Source organism: Anser anser (assembly GCF_964211835.1).
Source record: "Anser anser genome assembly, chromosome: 6".
In the NCBI taxonomy this organism is placed as follows: Eukaryota; Metazoa; Chordata; class Aves; order Anseriformes; family Anatidae; genus Anser; species Anser anser.
The window spans coordinates 11,240,802-11,268,763 of record NC_139726.1 but is presented as its reverse complement, the minus strand read 5'-3'; the positions used below and the strand labels follow the sequence as shown (position 1 = coordinate 11,268,763).

Sequence of the window (27,962 nt, the reverse complement as noted above, 5' to 3'; positions counted from 1 at the left end):
GGTGATGGGGGTGGTCTTCTCCATGTATTTCTTCAGCTGACGCCTGCCCCATCCCTCTCCCTGCAGTGCAAGATGTCGGTGAACGGGCAGCGTGGCGAGTGCTGGTGCGTGGACCCCATCCACGGGAAGGTGATCCAGGGTGCGCCCACCATCCGTGGGGACCCCGAGTGCCACCTCTTCTACACAGCCCACGAGCAGGAGGACCGGGGAGCACACGCCCTGCGGAGCCAGTAGACGGACGTGATCCTGCTCGCCGTGGCCCTGGTGCTGGATTTGTACATGGTTTTCAGCGCGTCTCTTTAGGCTCTGGAAGAGACCAGGGTTGGGTCCCACGTTCTGCCCTCCTGCTGCCCGGCTCCTGGGGAGGGAAGGGACAAGGGGAGGGGAAGGGCGGTGGGGGGGGGGGTTGCAAGGAGAAGGGACTGCTTTCCTATAGTCTTTTGCCCAATGTCAGCCAGAGAACCGGTCTTTTTTGCTCCTCGCCCCGTGGCCCTGCCCTCCCTGCTGCTTTGCGGCACCTTCCGCAGGCAAAACCCTTTGCCATGGAGGGGAGGGGGAAAAAACAAAATAATAATAAAAAAAAATAAAATCCCACTTCCCCCTCCATCCCTCCCTCCCCCGAGACCAAAGACTGTAAATACTGCTTCTCGTGTCCTGTTGGTCCTGGCGCGGGATGCGGTGTGGGAGGGAGGGAAGGAGGAAAGCCCCCCTTCCCAGCTGGAACATGCCAGTGCAATGGGGATGCGTCCCCCAAGGGGGCATCACCAGTGGATAGAAACAAGACAGCCCCCCCAAAACCACCCCTAGCTGCAGCCAGCCCTGCTGGTCCAAGAGGATGGGGCCTCTGGGTGACTGTAGAGCTGAACGCTTGGTTTTCCGAGGGGTTTGGAGGGCTGTTGCCCAGTATTTCTTAGGGTCGGCTTAAGCTGAGGGAGCTAAAGTGAACTTGCCGGGGCTGGGTGGAAGGATGCCTGTGTAGATTTAGGATAACCAGCCAGGGAGTGTCTCTCTTTCTCTTCTTTCTTTCTTTCTAGATAGGAAAAACTCATCTAAAACCTGCACTCCCAGCAGCTGCTCTTGTCCCTCCATTTTCGCTTGGGACAGGAGTGAGCATTTGCTATTCAGCACACACTTTTTTTTTTTGTAAGTACAGTATATATCATGCTTTGTAAAGGCCAGGACACACACGCACCCGTCTGCCCACGTACACGTTTGTATAGGTTAAAGCCAAGCAATTGCAGGCACTCTGAGAGGTTTTGCACTGGACATGCCGCTCTGAGGACCGATGTGTCTCTGCCGTTACTTCACCTGTTGATTTCTTTCTGTACAGAACACACCGACGCTGAGAATAAATAACTTCCCCGTCGCCTAAGCAAGGAGATTTTATTTTTTTCCTCCCCTTTTTAATATGGCTACCCTTTGCAAAGCAATTGCAAACATCCTTCTCCTTACATTAAAAGCAAGCAAATTGTCTTAGAGCTTTTTGCAGGACCTTGGGCAGGGCTGGGGTGGGCATTGCTAACAGAGGGGTTGAGGGGCTGGTGCTGTCACTGCGCTGTCTTTGGAGCTTCTGGAGAAACACCACAGTGGAGTCCTCCTGCTGATATCCCTCATCTGGGGGCTTGAAGCTGGGTAAGGAAAAGCAAAAAGCCCCAAGCTTTGCAGGAAAGGGAGCACTGGGATTTGTTGCTGTTTTTTTCTTCCTTCCTGTCCCTATGTTTCACATCTGAAGTGGAAAGAGCATGGATGGTCTGTGTATATTAAACCCCTTGTGTCCTTGCGGGAGCTTGGAAGTAGCAGTGGAGGAGAAAAGGAAAAGACCTTGGGGCTGTGGTGGGAAAGCGATGGAGATATGTGTGAGAGGGAGCAAGAACGTATGAGGGAGGAACGCACCTGCATGCAAAGCCAAGTAACTGTAAAAATGATGCTACCTGTTTTCTGTTAACAGCCAAGGGTGTTCTGCTTTTTCATGTAAACCTTGTACATGCTGGCTCTCAGCTGCAGTTTGTACTTTTTGTTTTGTTTAGGAGTCAGGAAGTTTTCTTTTGTTTTTCTTTTCTCTTTTGGAAAAGCTGAGCTGCATAAAGTTGGAATAAATTAAATGGGATGCCAGAAAACTGTCATCTTCCCCCCCCCCCCCCCCCCTTCCCCACTCCCCTCTATTAATAGAGCATGTTTTCTTGCCTGCGGCATCACACACAAATTTGGGCCTGTTTAGCTTTTGCCATGGGGGTGTTGTAAATGCTGGGCCCAACAAGTGACACTGGGATTTTGGCTTTCATCCTTACTGGTCCCAGTTGTATGAGCAGGGAAGAGCTGGTGTCACCCCCATCTCCCCCCTCTGGTCCTGCTGCATGCGGTGTTTTTTTGTGGTTCTGCAAAATGCAACCGTGCCTTCGAGTCCTCTGAAGTCAGCATCTGGCCAGCACATGTGCGGAGACCGTTTCCCTGCCTGATGGCAGCCAGGTTTGGTGGAAAAGGGTGGGTGGTTTTGTCACACTTGGTTTGGTGGGGAGGGGGTAGTGTGAGCACCCTGACCAGCCTCATGCTCGCAGAGCTCCGTGGGAGGGTCCCTCTGCCCAGTGCGGGCACCGCTTTGGGGTCTTGGCAGATATTTGGCCAAAGACTGTAAGGGTGAGGGAGCTCTGCTCCTCCCGGCTTTCCCAGCCGCAGTGTTTTAGTTGGTGCTTGTGTCTGACCGTGCTGTTGGTTAGCCAGCAGATGGACCTGTTCTCCATGGATCATCCAGGTCTTGATGGTTTTGGTCTCCTCTGCCTGCTGCGCGAAGAGTTTCTGGGCTGGGCAGAGCGCTGCTTGGAGAAAACTCCCCTGGCCAAAGCACAGCGCTTGGGACACCACCACAAAACACAGAATAACAACAAACCATGCTATATTCAGTTAAAATTGCAGCATTGAGGGCAAGGCCCCATGTGGCTGGGGTTAACCAGGGGCCTTGTGAGGAACGTGCTGTGGGCGGGCCTGGTGGGCCTTGCCCCTGCTGGGCCTGGGGTGTGCGGCCAGCCTTTGTCCCCAGAGGGATTTTGGCAGCCAAATCCTGTGTTTAGCTGGGCAGCTTGGGGGGGAGCACCCAGAAAAGGCATGGGGTGGGGGGGGCAGGCAGAGCACCCTGCCCAAAGAGGGCTGGGGGAGGTGGCAAAGGAGCCCAGAGCCCAGCCATGCCTGGGGCTGCTGTCCCGTGCAGGGGCTGGGGGTGGTTTTGTACCTGGACTGAGAGCTGGGAGGGGAGAGGAGCCCTCAGCCCAGCACTGGTGGCTACTTGCAAAGGGGCAGAGGGTCTGCTGTACGGCAAGGGGAGCAAAGAGCTGCTGGTTAGATTTCCCCAGCCTTGTGACACGTCCTCAAGGGTGTGCGTGTGTGCATGCACGTTTCTGCTGGCTGTCACAGCTTGGGTCTGGGCTTTGGGGCTTCTTCTTGCCCAGCTTTGTGTGTTTTGGGTGATGGGGTGGGAGGTTGGGTTGCAAGGACAGAGCCAGCAGCACTTAGGTATCAGGGGAAGCCCCGCGGGGCCTGGTGTGCACACAAAGCTGTCTGCACTGGCAAACTGCAGTCCTAGTACAGCATACATTATACACTAGGGTAATGCAAATAATATTTAATGTAAGCAACATAATGAGACAGTATGCGTAGCTATAGCTATTCTCTACATCTGCCTATAGCCATAGCCTGGCCGTAGGAGTATGAATTGCTGGCCTGTGAGCTGGGGGGGGTAGTACCCTCACTTTTGGGGTGGAAAGCCCGCTTTCAGTGCCTGCACGCCTGCCAGCTGCAGCAGCAGCGCCTCCCTGCCCAGCAGCACGAGCAGCTCAGGCAGCGCAAGCAGCACAGGCAGGCTCAGCGCGCCGCCTGGTGCCGGCTGCCTCCTGCAGTGTGGGGTGACCCCACAGCCTGGTTTGGCCCCCCAGGGGCTTTGGGGTGAGCAGGAGGCAGAGCCAGCCCCGCGTGGTGTAGATAAGGATGGGGGGGACGTGTTTTGGCACGCCCCTGGCAACTTACAGCCCTCATTTGGGGAGGAAGGGGGGACGTTTTTGTGTCCTGCCTTGCTGTGGGCGCGTGGGGCGATGCTGGCAGCTGGGGTGGATGGAGGGCATAGGGCGGGTGTGTGGGAGGATGAAGGGTGGTGTGGGTGGAGGGGAGGCTGGATCTGGCAGTGGTAAGGACAGCGGTGGTGGGAAGGGGCACTGAGAGCTACCCTGAGGTCTCTGAAGACCACGTCCTGGCTGGGCTAGGCTGCTCTGCAGGGATGGGTTGGGGATGCTCCTGCATGCCGAGGTGTTGGGGCAGGACTTCCCCTCGCCCGTGGCGTTTTGAGGCTCAAACACTGTGGCCCAAACTGTGGATCTGTTTGGGGTAGCAGCTGGGAGCTCAGCATCACCGGCACCAATCTCTCTCCCCAAATAACCTGGCAGAACCTGCTCGAAGCTCAACCTCGCGATTTTACTGCTGCCTTAGCAGATTGCTCTGGAGTCTAAAGCTCTCCTCAACCCTTGCCACCACGCCGGCCCTGCCCTGGACCTCCCGCAGCACCCTGCGGGGCTGGCTGAGCCTCCCCGGGCACAGCGTGCTGAGGGCAGGGCCGGCACACAGACGCTCCACGAGGGTCAGGCACAAGCTAACTGAATGCATAACTTTATTAAATAAATGCTTTGTCATGAGAAAAGACAAAGATCAAAGAGTAACATAAATTATAAGTTGAATAAATAGTATACAGCAATCTTCACTTTTTAATAAAATGTGAGATTTTTTTTTTTAAGTACAAAATGCTAAACAGAGCATTAAGCTCTTCTTCCATTGTCAGTTTTTCACAAACTGCTTTTTTTTTTTTTTCCCACCAGTAAGATTATGAGTATTTCTTGTTTACTGGAAAAAAAAAAACAACAAAAACAAAACAAAACGAAACAACAGAGCTACCGTATGTATGTAAAGCTATAAAAAGCTACCGTAAAATGTGTAGTGAGTATTGCTTAAAGATTAAAAAAAAAAAAAAAAAAAAGACCAGGCAGGAAACTCGGAATCTGGTGTGTGAACTAGTGTGGGTGACGGTGGGTGACGTGCGTGGTGACGTCTGTCCCAGTGGCAGTGGCGGGCGGCTGGCGGGGCTGGGGACAGGGCACGGTGCGCAGGGCTCCTCGCCAGGGCCAGGACAGCGGTCTGGAAGCGAGGTGAGCTGTCTGTTGTTAAATATACAATGCTCCGTTTGGGAAAAAAATCAGTAACAACAACACAAAAAAAAAAAAGGAAAGAAAACAACAACAAAGTTTTCATGGGGAAAGGGGAGAAAAAGAGAAGGAGGAAGAGAGAGAGGGAGCAGAGAAATAGTGCAAAATGCTCTTGTACTAGTGGTTTTCGAAGGCCACTGCAGTACAGACAAGGGGTAACCCAGCTGCTGAACATCTCCCCTGGGAGATGTGGTCCAAGGGCTGTCCTCACCCCTGCTCCAGCCTTTTCCTCTCACCCTGCGGCCGCTGGTGCGTGAAATGGCCGGCACCTCCCCGTGCGCCTCGGTCCCCGTGCCGCTCGCCTGGCTCCCGCATCCACCCCTTCTGGGTTTCCCACCCCAAAGGCAAAGCGGGTCCCTCCACCTGCCCGCTGAGAACGGCAGCACTTCGTCACCGCCCGATGGATTTTTGGAGCTCGTGGGGCCACAGCTGGGACCCACTTTGTATGGGGAGGACAGGGAGTCCTCCTCCGTCCCCCTCCCAGTGTCACGGTGGTGGCTGCATCATAAGGCCACCACCAGGCTGGTCTGTGTCCCCTGGGAGCTGAGTTCTCCGAAAGAGACATCCCGTGGGGAGCTGCCATCCCTCTGCCCGCTCCCATCCTGCCTGTCCCCGGGCAGCACGGCTCCTTTCTCTGCAGCCAAAGGCTTTCAAGTTTTGGGAAATCAAACAACAAAACAAACAAAATGAACAAAAACAAAAAAGCAAGAACGAGAGGGAGGAGGGAGGGAGGGAGGGGGGGCACTGGGGAAGGTGGTACTGGCCTATAACAGTTGGGAAGTTTTGCATGGGGACTGGCAAGTGGAGGAGACGGGAGACAGCGGTGACGGTGCCTGTGGCCCTGGGGGTTGGCACGGGCTCCCCCTCCATCCTGCCACCCCTCCACCCCCCCCCTTCACCATCCTGTTCACCCCCCCCCCATCCTGCTCAATCCAACCCTGCTCCATCAGCCCCACAGAGCCAAGGGGGCCCTCCCCAGCCCCAGCTCCCCTCCAGCACCATGGGGGTTGCCTAACTCCTGCTTTTCTTTTTCTTTTTCATGGACGGAAAGAGATCTGCATTTGGTGCCCCTCCTCACCCCCCCGTTCCCCCCTTCTTTTCAGCAAAGGAAGGCACTCCACCCCCAGCTCCAAACGTGCCCCACTGGGTCTCCGTGGAAGTCTATTGGCAAAACTTGGGGGCCAGCCAGTCCTGCCCACATTAGGGCAAAGCATCCTTGCAGGATGCCTGGTTGTGGTGGTGGTGGGGATGCCGTCCCGCGGGACGCTATGAAGGCACCCAACCAGTGACGGAGAGGAGCCTTCACCAGAGCTGGTGCTGAGTCCCTCCTATCCTGGCCCCACTGGTGCTTGGGCCCCCTCTTCTTCCCTGTCCAGCCCCAAGAGTCTCAGACCAGCTTTGGGGGATGCATTGGCTGCATCCTCCCCCAAAGACTGGCCGCATCCTTTGGATGGCTCCAGGTGCGTGTTTTGAGTGCCGGGGCTGCAATGCCCAGACCCCACAGCTCCTTCTCCTCCCCTTTGCTGCAGGATTTCCCAGCGCAGCAGTCGCGGAGACCCTTGTCATGGGGAAATGAGTCCCAAAATCCAATGTGGAAAATTAAAAAAAAAAAAAAGAAAAAAAAAAAAAGGACACAACGAAATAGTCAGGAAGGCAGCTGACAGCTGTCCAAGCATGCCTGAGGCAGTGGGTCTCCATTTCGCGGTAGCCTCTGTCACTGAATGAGGACATGGTTCCTGGGTGAAGTGTGAGGACCTGTTGCAGGATCTCACTGCAGGATGGGGAGATGGTGGAGGGAGTCAGCCATGGCAGGCATGAGCAGTGTCCTCAGTGTGAAAGGATGGAGACTGGTGTTTTCCTAACCCTGGGAAAGGCTATAAACCAGCCTTAACAAAAACCCAAGACGAAATAAAGTCTTTTTCCCCCCCTGGAGCAAACTATTTTTTTTTGGCTGTGAAAACAAAAATAATAAAAAAAATAATTAAAAAAAATCTCCATAGTTGGTCTTCGCTGTGGCAGCAAAGGGTGGTGAAGGGTTTTGTCCCCGGTCCCCTGTCCCCATGTATGCCTGCTTCGCTCTGGGGAGTAGTGGAGCATCTGCAGAGCCGGCTCGGACGCAGCCCTTGGTGTTGGTGGGGCCTCGGGGCACCTCCGTAGCTCTGCTCCCTGTTCGGTCCAGCAGCTCTCCCCTTGCTTGCAGTGAAGCCTTCAAATTGCAGGTTTCCAGGCACGTTTTGCAAGGAGAAGTCATGTCTGTGTGCACGCACACAGCAAATGCTTCCACACACGGATGGGTGACGTTTGGAGTCTCACTCGTCCAAAACTCGGATTTCTGACCTCCCGGTCAAGAGGAACTGCACTGAGAAGGATATGTCTCCCTTCTGGAGTGTTTCTTTTTGAAGTCCACGAATATTGCGGGGGATATTCGTGCCGTTGCAGGAGCTTGTGTGTCCCTCCCCGGTACATCTCCAGGTGCGCAGCAGTCCCGCTCCTCCTCTTCCTCCTCCTCCTCTTCCTCCCAGAATGGTTCAAATCTGCCTGGATCGGGGCGGTCGTTTGGGACGGAGATCAGATTGACTCGAGTGCATCCCAGCGATGCAGGGAGGAAACTCCAGAAGAACGGAGCAAGGAGTGGAGACGCTGGTGGCCGCGAGCTTTTCTCTCCAGACCCTTTAGAAAATGACTAGCTAATCCAGAAAGAATTAAAAAAAAAATAATGAAAAATTCACCCCGCCCACAACCCCAATTAGAAAATCACCAACTCGGAGAGCTTCCTACGTTGGCGTGGGCTCTGCTCAGCAGCAGGGGGGCACGGGTGGTGCAGGGAGAGGTGCGGGATGGCGGAGCGGCCGAAGCTGGCTTGTCTCTGGCTCTGTCCTTTCCTTGCTGAGTCCTTGCTGTCAAAACGCTGCTGTAGATTCCGAGTCCTCAGTTTCTTCAGGGTTTGTTTTTCTCTTTTCTTCTTTCTTTTCATCTTTCTTTTCTTTTCCATTTTCGTTTTCTTTCTTTTCAATTTCTTTTCTTTTCTTTTCTTTTCTTTTCTTTTCTTTTCTTTTCTTTTCTTTTCTTTTCTTTTCTTTTCTTTTCTTTTCTTTTCTTTTCTTTTCTTTTCTTTTCTTTTCTTTTCTTTTCTTTTCTTTTCTTTTCTCTTTTCTTTTCTTTTTTCTTTTCCCTTTTTCTTCTTTTTTCCTGCTTTTCTTTTTCCTTGTCCTTTCTTAACTTCTCTTTTTTCTTTTCATTCTCCTTTTCCTTATCCCTTATTTATATTTTTATTTTCTGTGCCTTTCTTTCTCTTTTTTCTTTTCCTCTCTTTTTTTTTCTTCTTACATGAGATGAAAGGAATCGGAGTCCCGGGGTGCGGGGAGGTGTGGAGGGGAGGGTGGGAGGGAGCCTGGGTGGGTGGTGATGGGGCGGAGGGAGGGGATGCGACTTCACTCCACGTTGCTGCTGTCAAACGCGTGACACTGCAGGTCTCCGCTCAGGTAGTCAGTCCCCGGCAGCTTCATGCCGTATTTGTCCACGCACCAACACAGCCCACGCTTCCGGCCTCGGGAGGGCTTGCACTGGGGAGACACCGAAGGGCAAAGATCAGGAGCTTGTCACCAGCCTCCTGGAGCCTCCTGAGCTGAGGCTCAGCCCTGCGCTTTGCCGCTTTTACCCCAGCACCTCCATCCCCACTGCTCCCCCAGCCCAGAGCTCTCCTTTTCCTTCTCCCCTCCCAGCTGCTTCAGGATGCTCAGCTCAGGCTGGACCATGCTCAGAGCCACCAACAAGGCCACCGAGCACCAACCGTGCCCGGAGAGGCTCCCAGCTGCTTCCCCACCAGCCTGGTGGAGGAAAAAAAACCTCCATCTGTTCCACCTGGGATGGAGGGCAGGGAAAAGCCTCCCGGGTGAGGGGCATCCCTGCCTCCACAGGGCTCTTACCTGCTTCCTTTTGTAGAAGCCCTTTCGGTCGCAGTTGGGGAGGTGGACGGCACGGGGGACCATCCGCTGGCTGCTCTTCAGCTCCTGCAGGGAGGCCTCCATGTGCCTGCGGCAAGGGCCCTGCGAGGAGAAAACGGAGTACGTCAGGTGGGGAGCACCCTGCGGCGAGCCTTGAGCTGCGAATGTCCCCAGGTTCCCCCCCCTCCCGTACCTCCTCCCATGGTCACCAAGCCCTCCCACCGAAAGGGACGGCACCCACCAGCTCAAACTCTTGCCGGAGCTCGGGGATGACGACGCGGGGATGTGCCGTGTTCTCCGCCATGCCCACAAACTTGGCCAGGGTCAGCTTCTTCCGGCGGTCCTTCTTCAGAGCCTCGGCTTTGAGCTCGGAGAGGCGCCCGTGCTTGGGCCGGTAGGCCTTGGGCGGGTAGGTCTCCTCTGTCATCTCCGACGTGGTCGGCTCCTCATGTTCACGGGACTCCCGTTCTGGAGGGGGAAGGACACCGGACCATCAGGTCTCCAGCGGCTGACTGGGGATTGCTTGTTTGACCCCAGAGGACATCTTTGCACTGGGTAGGAAGGGCACGAAGGACCAAAGAAGGGCCATGGAAACGTATCTGTCCTCCAGGTCCCTCCTGGGAAAGCCCCAGGTCTCGCTCCTGGTATAACCCTCAAGGGGCCAGCAGGAAGAAGAGGCTTTAGCAGAGTTACAGCCCAGCTGTGTGAGGTGAGAGCAGCCCTCGTGCCCAAGGATGTTTTCCCTGAAAACACTTCTCCAGCTCCTGCCTACAGTCCTGGCTTTATCCTACTGTGTGGGACTTGTGGCTTTTGTGTGGCCCCAGGAAGGTGTCTGTGAGCACGGAGCGGCTGGGGGTCGCCACCGTTTGCAGGGTGTCAGAGGAGAGAGACTGGTGGGAGGGTGATCCCACACCCAGACAGGGCCAGAGGGGACACAAAACGTGGCAGAGAAGACTCTCTTCAGCAATGGCAGGAGGATTAAGCGACAAACTCCCATCCCTCCCCACCTTGCAGGTACAAGAGCAAAAGCCAGGTACGCTCAAAGACGAGATGACGCCAAGGCCCAGGACTATCACAGCAAAGCCGCCACGTGGCTGGGTAGACGCTTTGGCCACGATGCTGAACACCGACAGGTGCTGCGACCACCAAAGGTCCTCAGCCTGCAGCCATGCTCATGGGGCTCACCCAGCCCTGATCCCCTGGCAAAGCCTGTGGCAATGCCTCAGAGCAGTGCTGCCTGACTACAGCTGCCACCAGTGGCACCGCAGGCAAGGGAGGAGCACATTTAGGCTCTGCCCATGGCCCTGTGCACCGCCTCGCATCGCCCCAGCGTGACCTGCACAGGCAGGATGCAGTCAGGAGCCCTTGCACGGTTATATATAGGAGAGCTGGTGACAGGCTAAACTTAGCTGACTTGTGACCTTTAGTGCAGCCACCAGAGTGAAAAAGGGCTATTTCTGGACTAAATTTGAATACGGTTTAGCTCCTGAGGTTGCTGGTCTCCCAGCCCCTGGTTCCCAGGGACCGGTGCTGATGCCGCCAGATTTGTGCTGGGGCCAGCAGGCAGGCATGGGAGAAGCCACCACAGCAGGAGGACAAGTACCAGGGGGGCTGAAACAAGGCAGACAGGAGCGTCCCTGCAGACGGCTTTGCCCCACCAGGTTGCAGAGTGGTGCGCAGGGGACACCCGGCAGGGGATAGGCTGGTCACTAGGTCCCCACTTTCAAAAGCTGCTAACAAAAGCTGCTAAGTTTTCTGTGGACACTTATTTATTTAAACAAACCACCTTCCCCCCTCCCCCCCCCCCTTTTTTTTTCTCCTTCCACAATAACAGAGGTGGACCAGCATCCCAGACTCAGCACCCTCCTAACTTCCAGAAGCCACATAAATGACTCCATGCATCATCCCTGGGACTTGCACGTCTCTCCAGGACGGGATCCTCTTGCCGTTTTGCCCTGTGACACTCATGTGCCTGTATTTTCGCCTTGCTGCTGGATTCAAAGTCACTCCTCTATTATAAGAGGATGGTGGACATGGGATAGGGAAGAGATTGACTACATCGGGAATGTACGGGGTGCAGTAGAAGTTCAAGCTTTGCCACAAGATGCTGCTGCAATCCAAGGTCTGAAAGCAGACCAGAGACAACTGCAGTGAACAAGTCCTTCCACAGCCCCGACACTGCTGCCACCTCTGTCCTTTGAGCCCCCTCTGGCACTGACTGCTGGGGCATCTCCCTGGGCTGCCCTATAGCAGCTACAGGAGGGGAGCATTCACACCCTGCCCTAACACGACAGCATGCAGCTCATTACCTATGTAATAACAAATGAGAGAGGCGCAGCTACCTGGGCAGCCCTAAAAAAACAAAAACAAACAAAAAAAAACAACAACAAACAAACGGGACACGGCAGCGAGGATCCAGAAAAACAGCACAGCGTGTCCAGTCCCCCGGACTCGTGGTGCAATGGGTGTTTGCAGCGGCTCAGTCCGCTCATATGGCCAGCAACTCGAGCCTGTGCAAACACCTTGTTCCTCCGCTTCCTGCAGGCTGCCAGCAAGCCAGGGCGGGCTGCGAGCCAGGGACCAACGCGGAGCCCTTTTGGCGAGGGCAGGTGGGAAGCACAGGAGCACGATGCTCTGCAGAGGGAGCCAAGGACTGGTGGGTACTGAAAGCTGCCCGGAGGCAGGAGGAGCTGCCCTTCGCCCTCCCTGACACGCACAGGCCCACGCTCAGCAGCAACGTGCAGAGGGCTGGCCGCGGTGGGACACCTCGGGGTGGGCCGAGGGACCGGCTGGTGCAGGAGGAGGAAGGGTTGGGGCTACGCAGCCTTGTCCCGGCTGTTGTATTGCGATGCCCAGCCAGCCACGGAGGCAGCCACAGTGCCTGGTTTAGATCTTGATCTTCTGGTGAGAACTCCATGGATCCCTTTCCTCCACCCTCTGGTGATTTTTAGCCTAATTTCCTACAGCGAGGAGGCTGAAGCAGTCCCTGCTCATGCACCTGTGACTCTAACTTGACTCTAACGAGCCAGTTTAGACAAAGGGAAGGGCAGAGGTCTCTGACATACGAACTACTGACGAGCTCTGGGCAGGTGGTGAGAGACCATCATGGTACCAACGCGAGGGGACGGGCAGAGCCACAGCAGCAGCACCAGCTGCCCCCAGTCCTCACCTTCTCCCCCAGCCATCTCACCCCCATCAACCGGCAGCCACCCCATGCAACCGGGACCGTGTCAGCATCTCCAAAGCCCCCACACCCATCCTCACCCACCAGCTCATTCCTCAGCCTCCATCTGCCACCCGCGGCTGGCTCGTGGCAGGCAGCACTGGCACCGCTGCGTGTCTGCTCCCAAGGAGACGCTGGCGGGAGGAACGCCCAATTTCCCCGAATGAGCCCTAATTGTGCCTGTCTGAGACTCAGGAAGGAGGCTGGAGTATCTCCTCCCTCGCTGTCAGGATCTGGCCCGATGCACAGCCCATTCCCGCCTACAGTCAGAGCCAACTCCCATCCGCCTTGCCAACCTGGTGCTTGGGTTTCAGGCAGGCGGCTGTTTGCAGAGGCAGAGCATCCAAAATCTCCCAGTTTCAGCCCCGGGCACAGGGCACGGCCAACGGGCAGCAGGAGGTGGGTGAGTCTCACATCGCCACCCCTTCTCCCCACAACTGGAGAGACGTCAGCTTCTCAGCAGATGTTCCAGACCCGATGGCCACACAGAAGAGTGACATTGGTGGTCAAGCTGAGGATGCCGGCTAGCCGAGAGGTGGGACTTGGGCTGTAGGAATCTCAAGGGGCTGGAGACCCTATGGCCAAGGCAGGAGACTGAACTCGACTCAGAGCCACCCCATGACTTCATTTCTGGTCCTTGCACTGTGGTGTCCATGGGGGACCCAGGGAAAGACTGGAGAGCACCTGGAGACCAGCTCGCAGGTCCCCAACACCAGTCGGGCCAGCAGCTGCTGTCCTAATTTATGCAGGCTCCCATCAGCCCTGGGAGGCAGAAAATATCCTTAGCTGGGTGTGGGCTGTCCCCTGCCCCAGGGGATGAGGGCTTAATGCTGGAGCTGGCTGGCATGAGCTCCCTAGCAGGTCCTTCCCTCCAGGAGCCATTTCCACCCTGCCAGTATAAAGCAAAATACCAGCGACAGGGAAACCACAAATTTCTCCCGCTGTCCTCGACAGTCACCGCGCAGAACAGCCTGTGCACCTCCCTGCACCTGGCCCCAAACCCAGCCCACATGCTTTCGTGCTCCGGAGGCTTTTGGGCACCGCACAGGGTGCGCGCGTGTGCACGTGGGTGTGTGGGAACGACACCTCCCCGCTCGCTCGCGTTGCAGGAAGCGTTTTCCAAATGACTGGGAGGCTTGAATTTTCGTAACAAATTTCCATCGGTTTCTGGCAGGGAGGTAGGAAAAGTACCTATTTGCTGCTGCTAATGATCCGTGCTCGTTACATCCACAGACCGCTGCTACAGGACTTGCTGTCCTGTTCAAAAACCGGAAAAAAAAAAGCCATGTGCACCTCAGGAGAACAAGCACAACCACTGCCTCTGATCTTGCTCAACAGCCTGCTTGATTATTATCATGATGATCATTATTTACAGCATGAGCACTAACATAATACACCGTTTGAGCAGGAAGGTGTTAGGGAAAGACATAACGGGGACCTTAGTTAAACCTCTAGCATGGGAATGACAGCAAATGTCACTGGTGGAGAGCTTGGGAAGTCACTCAGTCCTTCTGCCCCCAGACTGGGCCCTCTGAGGGGCTCATTGTGAGATGGGAATTAAGGCTTGCATTACCCAGGGCTGAAACATGGCTTCTTACACCACGGAGGATTTACCCCCAGGACAGAGTGCCACCTCCCAGTGTTCCCATGAAGGGAAGAGCTTCATCATGCATGACCCCACACCCTGCTTTTCGAATGGGATTTGGGTCCCTGGTGGCAGCTGTCTTTCAAGGATCCTGGTTTCTGTCCCACCACTGCATACAACAACGTAGTGTTTTCTGAATTTGGCTGGGTGATCTTTGACATCCTGGCCTTTCTTTCTGGAAAACGTTCTGGGATCGGGCATCTACACAGGCAATGCTGGAGCTGGAAAAGGGAAAATGTATGGGAAAGGCTGGGGGACAGAGGAAGGGCTTTTTCTGCAGTTCCCATTGATAGGAACCACAAAGCACTAATCAGGACCAGATCCAGACACTCCCTCCTGGCTTCACCCATAACATCTCCCTGGCACAGACAGCCGCAGCCTCCTCCCTATTGCACCTCCACAATCTGACGAGCCCCACATTGGTGTCTTACATCTTCCTGCTGGATTTTGTACGCACATGCAGGCAAAGGCAACGCTGAAGTCAGTGCCTTTCTTCTGCTGCCCTGCACCTGCCAGAGTGCCTTTCTTTTTCCTCCCCATCCTTTTTTGCTACAGGTTCTTGCTGGGCAGCATGAAGCAGCTGCCTGTGGCTGGGAGAGGAGGAACGTCAGTGCTGCCCCTGAAAATAGCTGTAGCACTTGCAGCTCATGTTAGAGATGTACCTATTTTTCTTCAGATTGGGTCTTATGCAGCAAGTCTGGGCTTAGGGCTCTGCCTAGGAAAAAAAAAAAAATCTGTGCATTTGCCCCTCTTGTTCCCACTCCAGAGGAGGGGACATGCCTGACCCTCACTGAAACCTCCTGGGACAGGCAGGCAAGTTCCTCCCCAGCCTGCACTTGCACCTGCGACCACGTCAGGAAAGTAAAACTCCCTCCCTGCTGGTCAGCACACGGGGACAGTGTTTGCATTCCCGACAGGCAGGCAGGGACCGGGAGGGTCATCTCAGCTCGCGCCCTTTGGCAGCTGGAGAGCACAACCGAGCAAAAGCATTCCTGAGCTCCCCAGGGGCTGCGGGGATCAGCCCATTCACTGCCCTAACAAAGAAAAGCTCGCTTACATTCCCATTGCAGGCACAACCCCCAGCGTGACGGCAAATGACCCCCAACCCCGCCGGAGTGGGCACGGAGCCGGCTGCGGCGTGATGCCCGGGACTGGGGTCAGTGCCGCGGACCACCGCCCCGGTGAAGTCAGGCGCTGATGTCAGGCATCCGCGGCGGCCATCCAGCCTCAGGAGGAGCAGCAGCCAGGGCCAGGGCCGCAGGCTGCAGCCGGTCCCTCTGCTAGCCCGGGGCGTTGGCTACGGGAGAGCCAGCTGCGAGGCGCCATGGACTTTCGACGAACTTTTGTGCTTTGGTGGGGATTCAGCAGTGGGCCGGCGCGGGAGCGCGCTGGTGATGCTCGCAGGCGACGAGAGACTGGGAGGAGGCACCACACACTGAGATAGGCTGGAAAGCAGCAGCCCTGCTTGGAAGGGACAACCTCTGCTGATGGCCACCTCGCCTCCCCTAAATCCCCAAAATGCGCAACAGGCATTTACGATGGACCTAACACAGAGGATTTGGGATGGCTAAACTCCATGTCTAGGTCACTGTGGAGATACTGCACCCTCCAAACTGCAACCAGCCCCGTCATTTGGCTTAGATGTTGATTTTAGAGTGGAAGGACATATCTCTGGAGACCCCAGTCTCTTTTCCTGTGACTCCTGTGGTCTCACATAGGCTGAAGCTAAGAAAGGTAAATCCCACCACCTCTTCAGTACTGGTCTCCCTGTAGCCTGTGACGTAGCTGTCATGGGAAGCCGTGCCAAACTGCCTTACATACACAGGTGCACTGGTAAGAAAACCCAGACTCTATTTCCTTCACTGGGAATTTGCCCAACAGTTGTCACAATAAGCAAATTGCCTTTGTGATTTGCAGAGTGCTGCAAGGAAGTCTTGAGCAGTTAAAGCACTGTGAAGTGCCCACAAAAAAATCCACTCTGCCCCACCATGCCCAGTCCCCTACCCAGGATAAAAGAAACGAGTCCAAACAATCCACAGACCACAGCCCAAAAGCCACAGGAGCTTTTGGAAAAAGAGTTCTGGGATACCCCAGTACCTTAAATCCCTATGACAGCATGGTGAATGTTTCTGGAACCTCACTCTCTTGTCCCACAGAGACAATTTTTAAGAGAAGGCCACGGACTGATGGGACCAAGCTCAGGGAAGAGATGGAAAAGCAGCCAAAGAGCTACAAGTGCTCAAACCTAGGCTAAGACTTATCTCCATTTTATCAAGCTGAGACTCAGCAGGGTGCTTAGGAGCTGCTCAGAAACACCTGAAGAACCATGGAGAGTGAAGACAGATGGCAAAAAGATGTTCTGTGCTGAGGCCTTTGTCTCTTAAGTTAGTGTTTGGACTTTGCCGAAGTAGTCTGGAAGACCAGCTCTTTCTCAGGAGATTAATGTCTCCTCAGCAGAAACCTGTGGATGCAGATTCTGCTGCATCAGCCAGGGCTCACCTGCAGAGCGTGAATATCAGGTGCTTGGGCTGCCCCCAGGTTCACATATGATGCATGAGAAAGGGAGATCATTGTCCTGATGACCTTGCGTCTTCACACAAAGCTGGATGGGGGAGAAATGCAGCTCAGCATGTGGGAAGGAGCTCTCAAGGGAACCAACTCATGTTTAGGTCTGCTGCGGAAGTACAGGGCCTATCTGTAGGAATGAATCTCTGGGTCAGCACCGCTTCTCCGCACTGCCAGCAAATGCTGTGGAGGTGGGAGAGGTAAAGTTATGGGAGCTGGAACCATAGCTGTGTGCCAAATGATACTTTCCTAAGCTGGCGTTCTCTACTGCAGCCACAGAATAAAACTACCTCGGAGCAACTCTCCAGAACAAAGAGAAAATCAGGTTTAGATACGGGTAGCACCATGACAAAACCTCCTTCCCTAAGTGCTGCTAGCTGTTAGTTCATCAGGCTCCAAGCGTCCATGCTGTGCTGGAGGAGCCAGGCCTTGGCCAGGCTTGGGGTTCCCGGCAACAACCATTTCTGGTGAGATGGAACCCAAGAAACCTAACCAGTAAAAGAGCTAGGAAACTTCTGGGTCTCTCCCTTGTATTAAAAATGAACAAATATCCATCCATCTCAATGAAATGATGATGATGTGCCCCATCTTGCAAAATTGCAGGCACTCTGTTTCTAGATAGCTGCTTGGATCACCCTGACATTTCCTGAACAGTTATCTTCCAGGGAACTGAACTGGCAAGTGGAGAGGAAGGAAGTATTTCAGGATTAGATTTACATCAAGAAGCCCCTGTAGCTGATGCACTGATGATAGGAAGATAAAACATATTTCCTTCACATCATCTGGAGACTACAGATGTTCCCCATTCCATATGCTGAAGCTGCAGAAGAAGCTGAGAGCTGAATTGAAGAACAACTCAGAGAAATGTAGATAAATCAACTTTCAATATCATAGTGACCAAGACATATTTTTCCTTCCTGAAAAGGATGAAATCATTCAGTCTTTCTTAGTCTTGCATGTTTTCCAACAAATCCACCCTAGTGGCAGATTCCATTGGTTCTAGTAAAGGCATCAAAAAAGCTACCGTGCTGCCAACTCAGAGCAGAAAAGAACAAAGAAGGAAACCCAGGGAAGAAGACCGCCTGACTGTCTCTGTCTAACTGACGGTACAAGTGAGGAAAATTTGGAGTAGCTCCTGACAGACATTATTGAATCATTTACTGACAGTTTCTCTATGAGGTTTAGCTGTGGCAAAAAGAAAGGAAGCCCCTCATGGAAAACAAACATGCTTTCATGTCTTCTCAATGAAAACAAAAGGGTCTGAACTGCTCATCTGGCTACCAGCTGAGAAGAGATAACCTGAAAAGCATCTGCTATTAGGGTTTTCTTCCAACCCATCACACCTCCTTACTTCCTAAGGACATAGTGAGACTTTTTTTCAGGTCATCTCTTCTCAGGGTTTTGAATTTGTTTGTTTCACACTGAGCAGAGCTCTTAACAACTGGGAACAGAGCCTGGGAGAGGCTGGTCACGCTGGAGAGCAGTGGTCTCCATCACAAGATCCATCCCCTCTTATGGTAACGATGGTCTCTGTCAGACCCAACAGCAACCAATATCTGAAAGGGCCAAGAAAGCCAAACCTTTTTCTTCCCTCTAGAAAGAGATGAAAGCACATCAGGTGGAGTCTGGAGATGCACCTGTGTCAGGTGCTGAACAAGAACTGGCCAAACACCACAAATATTTCACACGTACAGCTGTGACTGCAACCTCCAGCCTAGCCTGGATTAATTTCTAGGCCTTCGGCCTGACTTTCACAGCTCTGCCTTAAACCAGATGGAAAAGATCTGTGAGATCATCCATTGCTCATCTCTGTGTCAGCACCAGATGACACATCGTCACATGCACTGTCCAGCCTAACTTTTACAAGCTCGCAGTGATGAGATTTCCACCTCTGCCCTCAGGCCTCCCTTCTGCTTTCTCAGTGGCTCCTTCTGTCAGAAAGTAGAGTAGGCCTGGGTAGGCCCAGCCGTTTCTTAATCCCTCAGTCCACTTAAGCAGTACCACATAAAAGTACCAGAAGTTTAATGTTCACACTCTGACAATATTGTTAAGCAGAAACTTGCCCAAGCCTGATCTGAAACGCTGGCTCTAGTCTCTCCTATCCATTTCCCCCCCTACACTGCACCGGGGCATACACCGCCTGATTCCCTTTGGTCCAGCAGGATGTAAAGATGCTTTGAAATGTTAAAAAGCATCAACAGTCCCTTTACGCAGCAAAACGTACAGACCTCCATTTTGGGGTCTGAAACTCCAAGAAAAACAATGGATCGCTCTTTGCAACAGGTCCTGAGCCTTTCCAGAATTAATTCCCTGTTGCATTTCACTGTTTTTTTCCACAACCTCAAGCTGTCCCTGTTGCTACAAAACAAAATAACTGAACACTGAAATGCTTATGAAATGATACAGTAAAATTTCACCCATTTCTGCCATTTCTTCAGGAAAGCTGAAGCCACAAATGAAAGTGACTGACACAGCCAAATATATGTCTTTTATGACTAGCACACCGTAATGAGACTTTCTAGTAAAACTTTTTTCCTCTTTTCCTGCATCTCATTTAAATTAAAAAGTGAAAGCCAGGTTCCATGGTTGTTCACTGTCTTAATTACTAGATTTTCATCATTAGTCCAATGCATAACATCTGATTTCTTAAGCATGAATAACGAAGGGGTCTGTTGATTTAATTGTTTTCAGAGGACAAATCCCAACTGAATTTGGAAAAAGAAAATATTTCTATTGGTTTTCTACAAAAAAGGAAATATGACTATTAGTCAACTTTGCCCCTAAAGTTACCTTTAAGATACATTCCCTCTCTTGTTTAGCTGGGGGATCATTTCCTTAAGTATCTGACAGGATTACCTTCTTGCCCTTAAATAGCAACCAGACCAGCAATCTCCATCAACATAACAATTATCTCCATCAGTGAACCAGCTGTGTCCATCCAACAAGCAAACAAACCAAACTCTGCAATAACAGCCCTCAAGGCAGGCAGCTGCTAAGTGCTTTCCAATCCTACTGAAGCCAACAGCATCTCTGGGCTTTCCGCCTCACAGTCCTTCGAGGACTGAATTAGCTGGCCCGCAAGGAGGGGATTAGGTGCCTGAAGGCCTATGGTGCTCTGGGTCTCAATCCCTGGAGAAAAGGCACTCAGCACCTTTCAGGATCAAGACCTGCCTGGTTAATAGGGAGTGATGTGCAGCCGAGGGAGGCTTGGACCTTCCTTCAGGCTGTAGCATGAGGCAGGTGTGGTGTCCCAGCCAGAAGCTGGCAGCTCTGTGACATGGACTGACGGGCAGTTCACACACTTATCCTGGAAACATCATAAGCAGACAACAGATCCACCAGAACATGCTGAGAAATGGCTTCCTTGAGAGCAAATTTGCCCACATCAAACCATAGAGAGTCCCAAACTTCTGCAAACACATTACACTGGCTCCTGCTGGGATTAACTGCGAACCGGTGGATTGACATAAACACTAAGGGGTCCCCTTAGATCACTAGCATCAAAGAGCCACTTCAAAAACAACATCTTGCTGAGAGTTGCCTTGGCTACACAGCTGAAGGAATAGAAAGAGAGCGTCTGGTGGGGGAGCGGAGGGGAGAGGACAGGGGATTTCACTCCTTCATCACCAGATGCGACACGACCCTTCCCAGACGGGCTGACACACGGAGCATGACCCATGCCTGGCCTTCTCCAGTGGCATCCTGGGGCCCGGGAGCATGGCACGGCTGCCACGCTGCTCTGCAACATACAGCCCTGGGGACACCCAGCTTGGAGGCTTTCTCCAGCCTGACAGGTTACCTGCCCTCCCCTCCTTGCAGCAGAGCATCCTCATACTTTTTGCTACACTTATCCTGAGGATAAATGGATGATACCAATCTTCTACCTGTTAAAAAACTCCTTACAAATGACTAGGCGGTTATTATGAAGGCTGCCAAGGAGTTCACCCAGGCCAAACCCTCTGGATCATCTCTGACCTCTGCGTGCACCATGTCTTCAGGTCCTGCTGCTTCCTCCTTCTCAGGTTATTTCTCCTGTCTTCAGCTTGCCACATCACCAAAAGGCCACCTTTTCTCAGTTCAGGTCCTTTTTCCCACTTCCCCAAAGGCCACGTGCTGCTGCCTCGGCAAAGAGAAGCTTGCAGACTCCCGGCCATGTCCGTGCCCTTGGCTCCATCTCCACCAGGCCCCAGTGCCCCCTGCACGGATCCTCCAGCCCTGTCGAGGGGCAGGAGCTGGCTGCACTGCCCTCAGCAAGCCACAGCCTGTCCACACCTTCGCTGGGGTGTCTCCAGTTGCTCAGGCTCTCGGGGTATTTAACATAGACTTTATCCATCCCGAAAGCACAACCCACGTCCAAACACGGCGTGTGAGCTCAGATCCACGCAGCTGGCTGGGGGGACTATCTGGCCTCTATCTCCTCCCTTACCTCCCGTTGTTTGATATGCTCACCTGCTGCATCTCATCTCTCAGCCCTCAGCGGGAGGAACAGGTAGGTTGCTCTCTGTACGCCGATATCTGATCTTTATGGCCAAATACCCCATGTGCCAGTCGTAAGCAGAACCGGAGCAATTTATGCGTGCTGCCTGGAAACCGTTCTGCCCCCAGAGACAAAAATGCTTTGTGAGTGTGTTTCCACACACTAAATGTTTGTGCAGGCATGTGTGGGTGTGTGAACATGGGTACACGTGTGTGTATGCTCACAGGGATATCTTCCCTACACGTAACAACCCTGCTGCTCAGCAGCCCACGTAGAGGGGCAGGTGTGCTCCAGCCAAATCCCACTTTCATTTATGTCTGCCCCTGAATGTGCACTACTTTGCTGAGGAAAAAAATACAGGCAGGATCTGCCATACTGTGGATCATTTTATCTGCCCTGTGCGTTAGCACAGGTGAAACTAGCTACGACAGTTCTCAGCAGCTTGTCCTGCCCCTTCCTTGTGCTCCCAGGCTTCCCAGTTTGGGTGAGGAGCACTGGGAGCCACCACTGCTAAATCAGCTCTTGCTGCTGCTCCTTGCGTCGAGGATGGGCGCTCGCAACCGGGGAGCAGGCGAAGTTGCTCAGTGCAGCGAGCAAAGCTCGCAGCCGACGTTAGGAGGAAGCAGAGCACCGTGCTGTGCTCGCAGGCACAGCCGCTCGCTGCCTCTCCTCCTCCCTGCCCTACCAACACGCGTGTGCCAAACGTGTGCCGGGCACAGGATGCTGGTGCTCGAGCACTGATGGGAGGAGGCACGCGGCCTCCCTCCAGCATCCCTCGTATCTGCGGAGGCTGCCATGTAAGGCCAGCCCCAGTGCTGCAGGCGGTGGTACAGCTCCAGGCGGGCTTGCTGGGAGCGGGTCCAGGCTGACAGACGTGCGCGGGAGCTTGGAGCCGCTCCATCACTCGCGCACGCACGCACGCACGCATGCACGCACAAAGCCACGTCTTTGCTCCGGTGAACTCTGCTGGCACCAGGCAGGAATTTCATTTGGATCAACTACTTAATATTCTTGCTCCTTCCTTAGAAACCAGGCTGCTGAAAAGTCTTTCCAGCCAAGGCCCCTCCTTTCCTGTTTGAACCACGCCATCCCTCCCTCCCCCGTACACGCACACCGCAGAAACCCAGCTTTCTTGCTGGCACCTGATGGATTTCACCTTCTCTCTCTCTCTCTTTTTTTTTTTTTTTAATATATTGTTCTTGTTGCTGAAACTTCAGATCAAAAGAAAAATGGGGTTTTTCCTGTTTCGGATAGGAGGCTTTGCAGGCCTGTTGATACTAGCTTTTGCCTTGACAGCTCGGGAGCTGCTCTGCACAAAAGACCCGGTGCTCAGCACCGCACGGCTCCTTCCCCAAGCCCACGGCTGCTGCTGCGTGTCCCCAAAACTCCGCGCCCGCATCCTGCATCGCTGGGCGGGAAGGGGAAGAGCACTGGAAGGAGAAGCAGGGTGGGGGGGAACGTGTTGGGGCGGGATGAAGGACTGCACCCAACAGGAGCCGCAGGAAACCTGGGCTCCACAGCTCTCCTCTGCCGCCTGCTTCCAGCTGACGCAGCAAAGACGATTTTCTTAGCGCTAATTCTGCGCACCCCCCTCCCTTCCCCTCCTGGTTATCGTTGGCGCACGGTTTCGTGGGGAAACTTGCCAAGTCTCGCTCGCTTTCTAGAAAGAGAGAAGGAACGAGAGAGGAGAAGGAAATATTTGACAACCTTTGTTTTTCCACGAGCTGTTTCAGGGCGGCGGGCTGCGATCTGTGCCCCGCGCTCCCCGGCGCTCGGCCTGACCTTGCTGTGTCAGCAGGAGGAAGTCTGGCGGGAGCACGGGGCAGCGAAAATGGAAAGACGCGGTGTGTTTCAAACAAAACTTAAACAAAACAGAGAAAACCCAGAATCCTGAAGCTTGTGCCATAAATGAAGCTCATTCATGTTTTTTTTTTTTTTTTTTTAACCAGGAATGTCAATTACAGCAGCGGTGTTTGGCTTTCGGTAAAGGACGGTGTCTGACTGTTGTGCCAGCAAGGACTACAGGGACCATCCTGTCACTACCTACACATCAGCCTACTTAAAACGAGCCTTACCAAAGCCCTTTAATCCCACATTTGCTTTCATTTCCGACCTCTTCGCCAGCCAGGAGCACATCCTGTGCAGGAGCCCTAGCGTTTCTCAGCACTGCCGTGCCCAGCTTACAGAAGAGGAAACTGAGGCACGGTGCCCAGGAGCATCCTGTCCCCACGCGAAACATCTGGTCTGCAGCACAGCCAAGCCCGGCCTCCCAGCGCCGAGCTCCTGCAATATTCTTGCTGCCTTTCCACCTCGGCTATAAGGAGGAAAGCATCTGTGATTTTCAGCTCAGCCAGCACAAGTGCAGAAATAGATAGAAATGCAGTTTGATCTGGTCCTCGCCACTGTCCCAGAGTTGATTTCGCAGAGTGCTGATTCTTTCCCAGCGGTTCGCAGCTCAGGGCCAATTTTGGTCATTGATAGATCGGAGGGCCAGGCCAGCTTCCCCAGCACACAGTCCCTGCGCTGCTGGCCAAACTGGCAGAGGCCAGAAAGTTCAAGTCAAACTTCATTTCTTTCCTTGCCCCGTTGCTTAGTAACACGCCTATGAAAATATACTTTGTTCTCACACACTACCAGTTGAATGCCAAGAGCGTTTTTTCCCTCTCCCATCCTCAGGAATTCTTGATTTATTTTTTATTTCTTTTTCTTTTCTTTTTTTTTTTTTTTTCAATCGTGCAAAGCTCGGGAGAAGCCTGCTGGTCTGCTGCGGCTTCCTGCAGAAGCCTTCCCCGCCAGGGCTCACCTCCCACCTGCAAACAAAACCCACTGAAAAGAGCCCCCCTGCGGCGCTCGGGGAGCCCGAACGGCAACTGCAGGTGGTGCCGGGGGTTGCTTTTGCAACAAACCTGCAGCCTCTTCCCTATTCCTCTCCTTGTTCACTCAAAGGGTGCTCCCCATCCCAAGCTAACCAAAAGCAGCGACGTTACGAGGCGACCAGCCAGAGTTTGCAAGCAGAGCACCTGCTAAAGGACCAGGCTCCTTGGGCAGAGCGAGGCAGGCGGAAGGAAAGGAGGCTCACACCGGGAGCTTTCTTTTTCTTTTTCACAAAGCTTTCTGGGGTGCCTTCGGTTCGCGCGAGGCGCCCTGCCTATGGGTGCAAGGCTCAGCCCCACTCGCGCAGCTGCTGCTGCCTTTTGCCTGCACGGCTTCACCTCCTGGCCACACCGCCTGCCTCCCGAACACACACGCACACGCGCAGGGTAAATAAACACGGCGGATGACGCGCTCGGGGATACTTCGCATAGCTCGGCCGTCAGCGGCTTCGTGCACGGCTTCCTGGGCTCCCGCACAGGGCAGCAGCTCCCGGCTTCCCCCTCTGCTCCCCACGCACCCCACGCACCTCCCCTCCCGGCCCTCACCCCATCCAGCTCCCTTGCAGAAGGCCCAGCTCTGTTTTGCTGTTTCTGGCCACTTTTAGGGGAGGGCCGGACAGTTTTGGTCATTTGGAGGGGGGAAAGTTATACGTCAATGTATATACGTGCCCACAGAAATTGGTTTTGCTCTGAAGGATGGAGCGCGACAGCATGACCGCTGCCTGCAAGCAGCAAAGGGGAAAAATAATAAAAGCACCAGGATTTATTAGGTGCTGGAAAGGAGAAACGGATTCCCATTGCGCCGGTATAAGCAGGAGCTTGCTAACAAGCTAAAATGACATTTTCCCGAACCAAAAAAAAAAGGGGGGGGGGGGAGCTTGGTTCTGTTTTCTTTCTTTTTTTTTTTTTTTTTCCAAAGTGCTTTCCTAGGTCCCCCGGACTCGCAGACCCCCCCCCGCCTCCCCTGCATGCCATGGCAGAAGGACAGAAGCTTTCGGAGGAGCAGAGGGGACCTGTCCCTGTCCCAGCCACAGACCCAGAAGTGGGAGTTAACCGAGCGGCCAAGCGAAGGAGCGCTTTCTGCCGTGCTTTTGTCACGTGCAAGGTGCAAGCAGTTCAGAAGCTTGGCTTAGCGCTGCTGCTACCGCGCCAGCCCTCGTGCTGGCTTTTAATGCCTTCTGTCTGACTGTCAGCGACACCGCCGCTCGTTTCTGCATCCACAGCCTCCCTGCTCCTAATGCACCTGCTCTCCTCACCTCCCAGCGCTAAAACCCGTTGCCCAACAAAGAGGTCCAGCAGCAGGCAGCCAGGAGGGGCAGGCGGCCGCAGCCACAAGAAGGAGGGAGGCTGAGCGATAAACCCGGGGGGAGCTGAGGGTTTTGGGGATGGGGCAGGTGCCCTGCCCAGAAGGACCCTTTTATCTCAAGTGCAGAGCCCAGCTTGAGCCCCAGAGCAAAGCGGAGAGAAAGGGGGTCCTGGAGAGGGCGAGGATGGGGATGCAGGAGAGATGTAAAGGATGCAACTGGAGAAGGACCGCGATGTAGCTGGGACCAGGAACAAGTTTCTGGGAGGTGGGGGAAGAAAACTTCTCTGCCGGGGATGGGACAACCCAGCGGGGATGGATGGGGGGGTGTGAGATGATGCAACGGGAGGTTCAACCGGGGCGCGGATGGGAAGAAGGACTGGAGAGGCGGTGGGGGGCACGGGTGGGCAGCTGAGGGGATGGAAGGGCAGCCGCAGAGATGGCAAAGCAGCTGGGCAGGTGGAAGGGCAGCTGGAAAAGCGGGAAAGCAATAGGGGGGTGGCAGAGCAGCCAGGGGAAGTGGTGGCAGTGGAGAAGCAGCTGGAAAGACGGGGGCTTGGAAAAGCAGGGGGTGGAGGGGCAGGGAGAGGAAGGAAGGGGGAAATAGCCGGAAGGATGGAAAAGCAGCCGGGGTGGGTGCGTGCGTGAGGGAGAAGTCAGGTGGAAAGACGGAAAAGTAGCTGGGAAGATGGACAAGCAGCTGGTGGTGGCGGAGGGGAATGGAAGAGCAGCCGGAAAGGCTGAAAAGCGAACGGGGGGAGGGGAAACGGAAGAGCAGCCGGGGACGGAAAAGCGGGGCCGAAAGATGGAAAAGCAGCCGGCGGGGAGGAAAAGCAAGCGGGGGCGCGGAAGAGCACCTGGACCGCTGCAAAACGCAGCCGGCGAGCTGGGGGAGCGGGGGCAGGGAAAAAAAAAGAGCCCGGGGGGAGTGGGGGGGTGGGGGGGGGGGGAGAGGAAAAGCAAGCGGAGAGCTGGGGGGGGGGAGGCGGCAAGGCGGAAAAAGCAGGCGGCGGGGCAGGGAAACGCACCCGGGACCGGGGGATTAAAAAAAAAAAATAAAAATAAAAAAGACGGAAAGGAGGAAAGGGAGCGAAGGAGGCGGCCGGCCGCGGGGCACTCACCGGCCTTGGCTTGCTCGCGGTAGCTCTTCTCGCTCAGGCAGACGGCGGTGCCGTGGAGCAGGGCGTGCAGCGGCTTCTCCTCGCCCTGCCGGGGGAGGCAGCGGAGCCCCCGGGCGCAGCGCTCGGTGTAGACGCCGCAGGGCTGCCCGGCGGGCAGGGCGCAGGTGAGGCAGCAGCCGCAGCCCGGCTCCTTCACCAGCTCGCAGCCCAGGGGAGGCGGAGGGCAGAGGGACAGCGCCTTGCCGTCGCAAGGCTCGCACTGCACGAAGGAGCCCAGGCACCGCGACAGCCCCGGGCAGGCGCCCAGCAGCACCAGGAGCCGCAGCAGCATCGCGCCGGGGGGATGCTGCGGGACGGGGAGCGGGGGCGGGCGGAGCTCGCTTACCCGCTCGGGCCCCCTCCGGGGGGCTCGGAGGTGGTGGTGGTGGTGGTGGTGGGGGTGTTGTGGGGTCGGGGGGGGAGCGGAGAAAATCGGCGAATTCAAAAAAGAAAAAGGGCGGAAAGCGCAGCCCCCGCTTGCCGGCGCCCCAGGCTTAGGGGGGTTATTGGCGGGGTGCGGGAGCCTCCCGCTTTGCTTTTGGCTGCGGGAGGGGGGGGGGGGGGGGGCTAGGTTTGCTTTGGGGCTTTTTGTCTTTCTTGCTTTTTCTCCTCCTGCCGGCTTTTTTTTTTTTTTTCCTTTTCTTTTCTTTTCTTTTTTTTTTTTTTTCGCCTCGAAAGGGGGGATTTTCACCGCGATCTGCGGGAGCGCAAAAAAGAGAGGGGGGTGGGAAAGGGAGAGGGGAGGGGGGGGGGGGGAAAGGGAGAGAAGCGTGCGGGGGCTGCACGGGGGGCTGCAGCCCACAGGTTGCGGGGGGAGCCGGGGGAGGGGGTGGGGGGGGGACGGCGACTTCACGCACTCACTCACACGCACACGCACACTCTTCCCAAAGGGCTGGGAGGAGGCAGGTTGGGAAGGGAGCAAAGTTCCTTGAAAACCAGTGTCCTGCTCTTATTGCATCAAAGCAGCCAGGAGAAAAATAGTAATAATAATAAAAAATAATAATTAATAATAATAAAAAAAGAAAGCCCCGCAGGAGAAGGAAGGGGGGATGCAAAGCTCCCCTTCCCTCCCCCTTTCTTCTGCAGGAGGAGAAAAAGTCTCTCCCGACGCAGCGAGCTGCTGGGAAGCTTGGTATGAAGCAAAGTTGTGTTTCGATCGGCTCTGTTCAACCTCCCGCTTTCCTCTTCCAAGATTTGCAAAGGCAAAAAAAAAAATAAAAAATAATAAAACAGTGGGAAAAAAAAGCCCCCCAAAAAGGCAAAAAATAAAAAGAAAAGGCAAAAAAAAAAAAGAAAAAAGTTTTCTGCAAAATTAGAGTGGTTGCTTGCAAAGTCTGCAGAGGAGCGGTAAAAACGGGGGGGAAGGAAGGGGGAAAAAAAAATGAGAAAAGAGGAAAAAAAAAAAAATCCACTTTGTAGATCTCCCAACACTTTTCCCCTGGAGAAGTTTCTAAAGAGACTGAATACTGCAGAACAGGCTGTCTTTTAAATAGACTGCCCCTGGCTGCCTGCCAGCCCCTAGCTGCAATTTGAGA

The 27,962-nt window shown here is 54.4% G+C and overlaps 2 protein-coding genes across 3 annotated transcripts in view; one reads left to right on the top strand and one right to left on the bottom strand.

The window, feature by feature from the left end:
- IGFBP2 (insulin like growth factor binding protein 2) overlaps positions 1–6,866 on the top strand; it is a 60,342-nt gene extending 53,476 nt beyond the window's left edge. For both annotated transcript variants that reach the window (XM_083840954.1, XM_083840955.1), the window contains exon 4: positions 67–6,866. In XM_083840954.1, the coding sequence (XP_083697080.1) occupies positions 67–234 (168 nt within the window). In that variant the 3' untranslated portion in view covers positions 235–6,866. The remainder of the gene's footprint in view (positions 1–66) is intronic.
- Positions 4,632–27,962, bottom strand: IGFBP5 (insulin like growth factor binding protein 5). Its single transcript, XM_083840956.1, has 4 exons — positions 26,389–27,962; positions 9,423–9,649; positions 9,164–9,283; positions 4,632–8,800 (listed from the first exon to the last, which is right to left on the bottom strand). Exons 1-4 carry the CDS (start codon positions 26,717–26,719, stop codon positions 8,669–8,671), a joined length of 810 nt encoding a protein of 269 aa, XP_083697082.1. The 5' UTR covers positions 26,720–27,962; the 3' UTR covers positions 4,632–8,668.

Bases quoted from the DNA above. Each gene is read 5' to 3' on its own strand.
- IGFBP5 (XM_083840956.1), bottom strand. From the start codon at position 26,719: ATGCTGCTGCGGCTCCTGGTGCTGCTGGGCGCCTGCCCGGGGCTGTCG. The intron at 9,284-9,422 runs GTGGGTGCCGTC...TTCTCCTCGCAG, and splicing joins TCCGGCAAGAGTTTGAGCTG to GGCCCTTGCCGCAGGCACAT. The intron at 8,801-9,163 runs GTAAGAGCCCTG...GTGTCTCCCCAG, and splicing joins GCTTCTACAAAAGGAAGCAG to TGCAAGCCCTCCCGAGGCCG.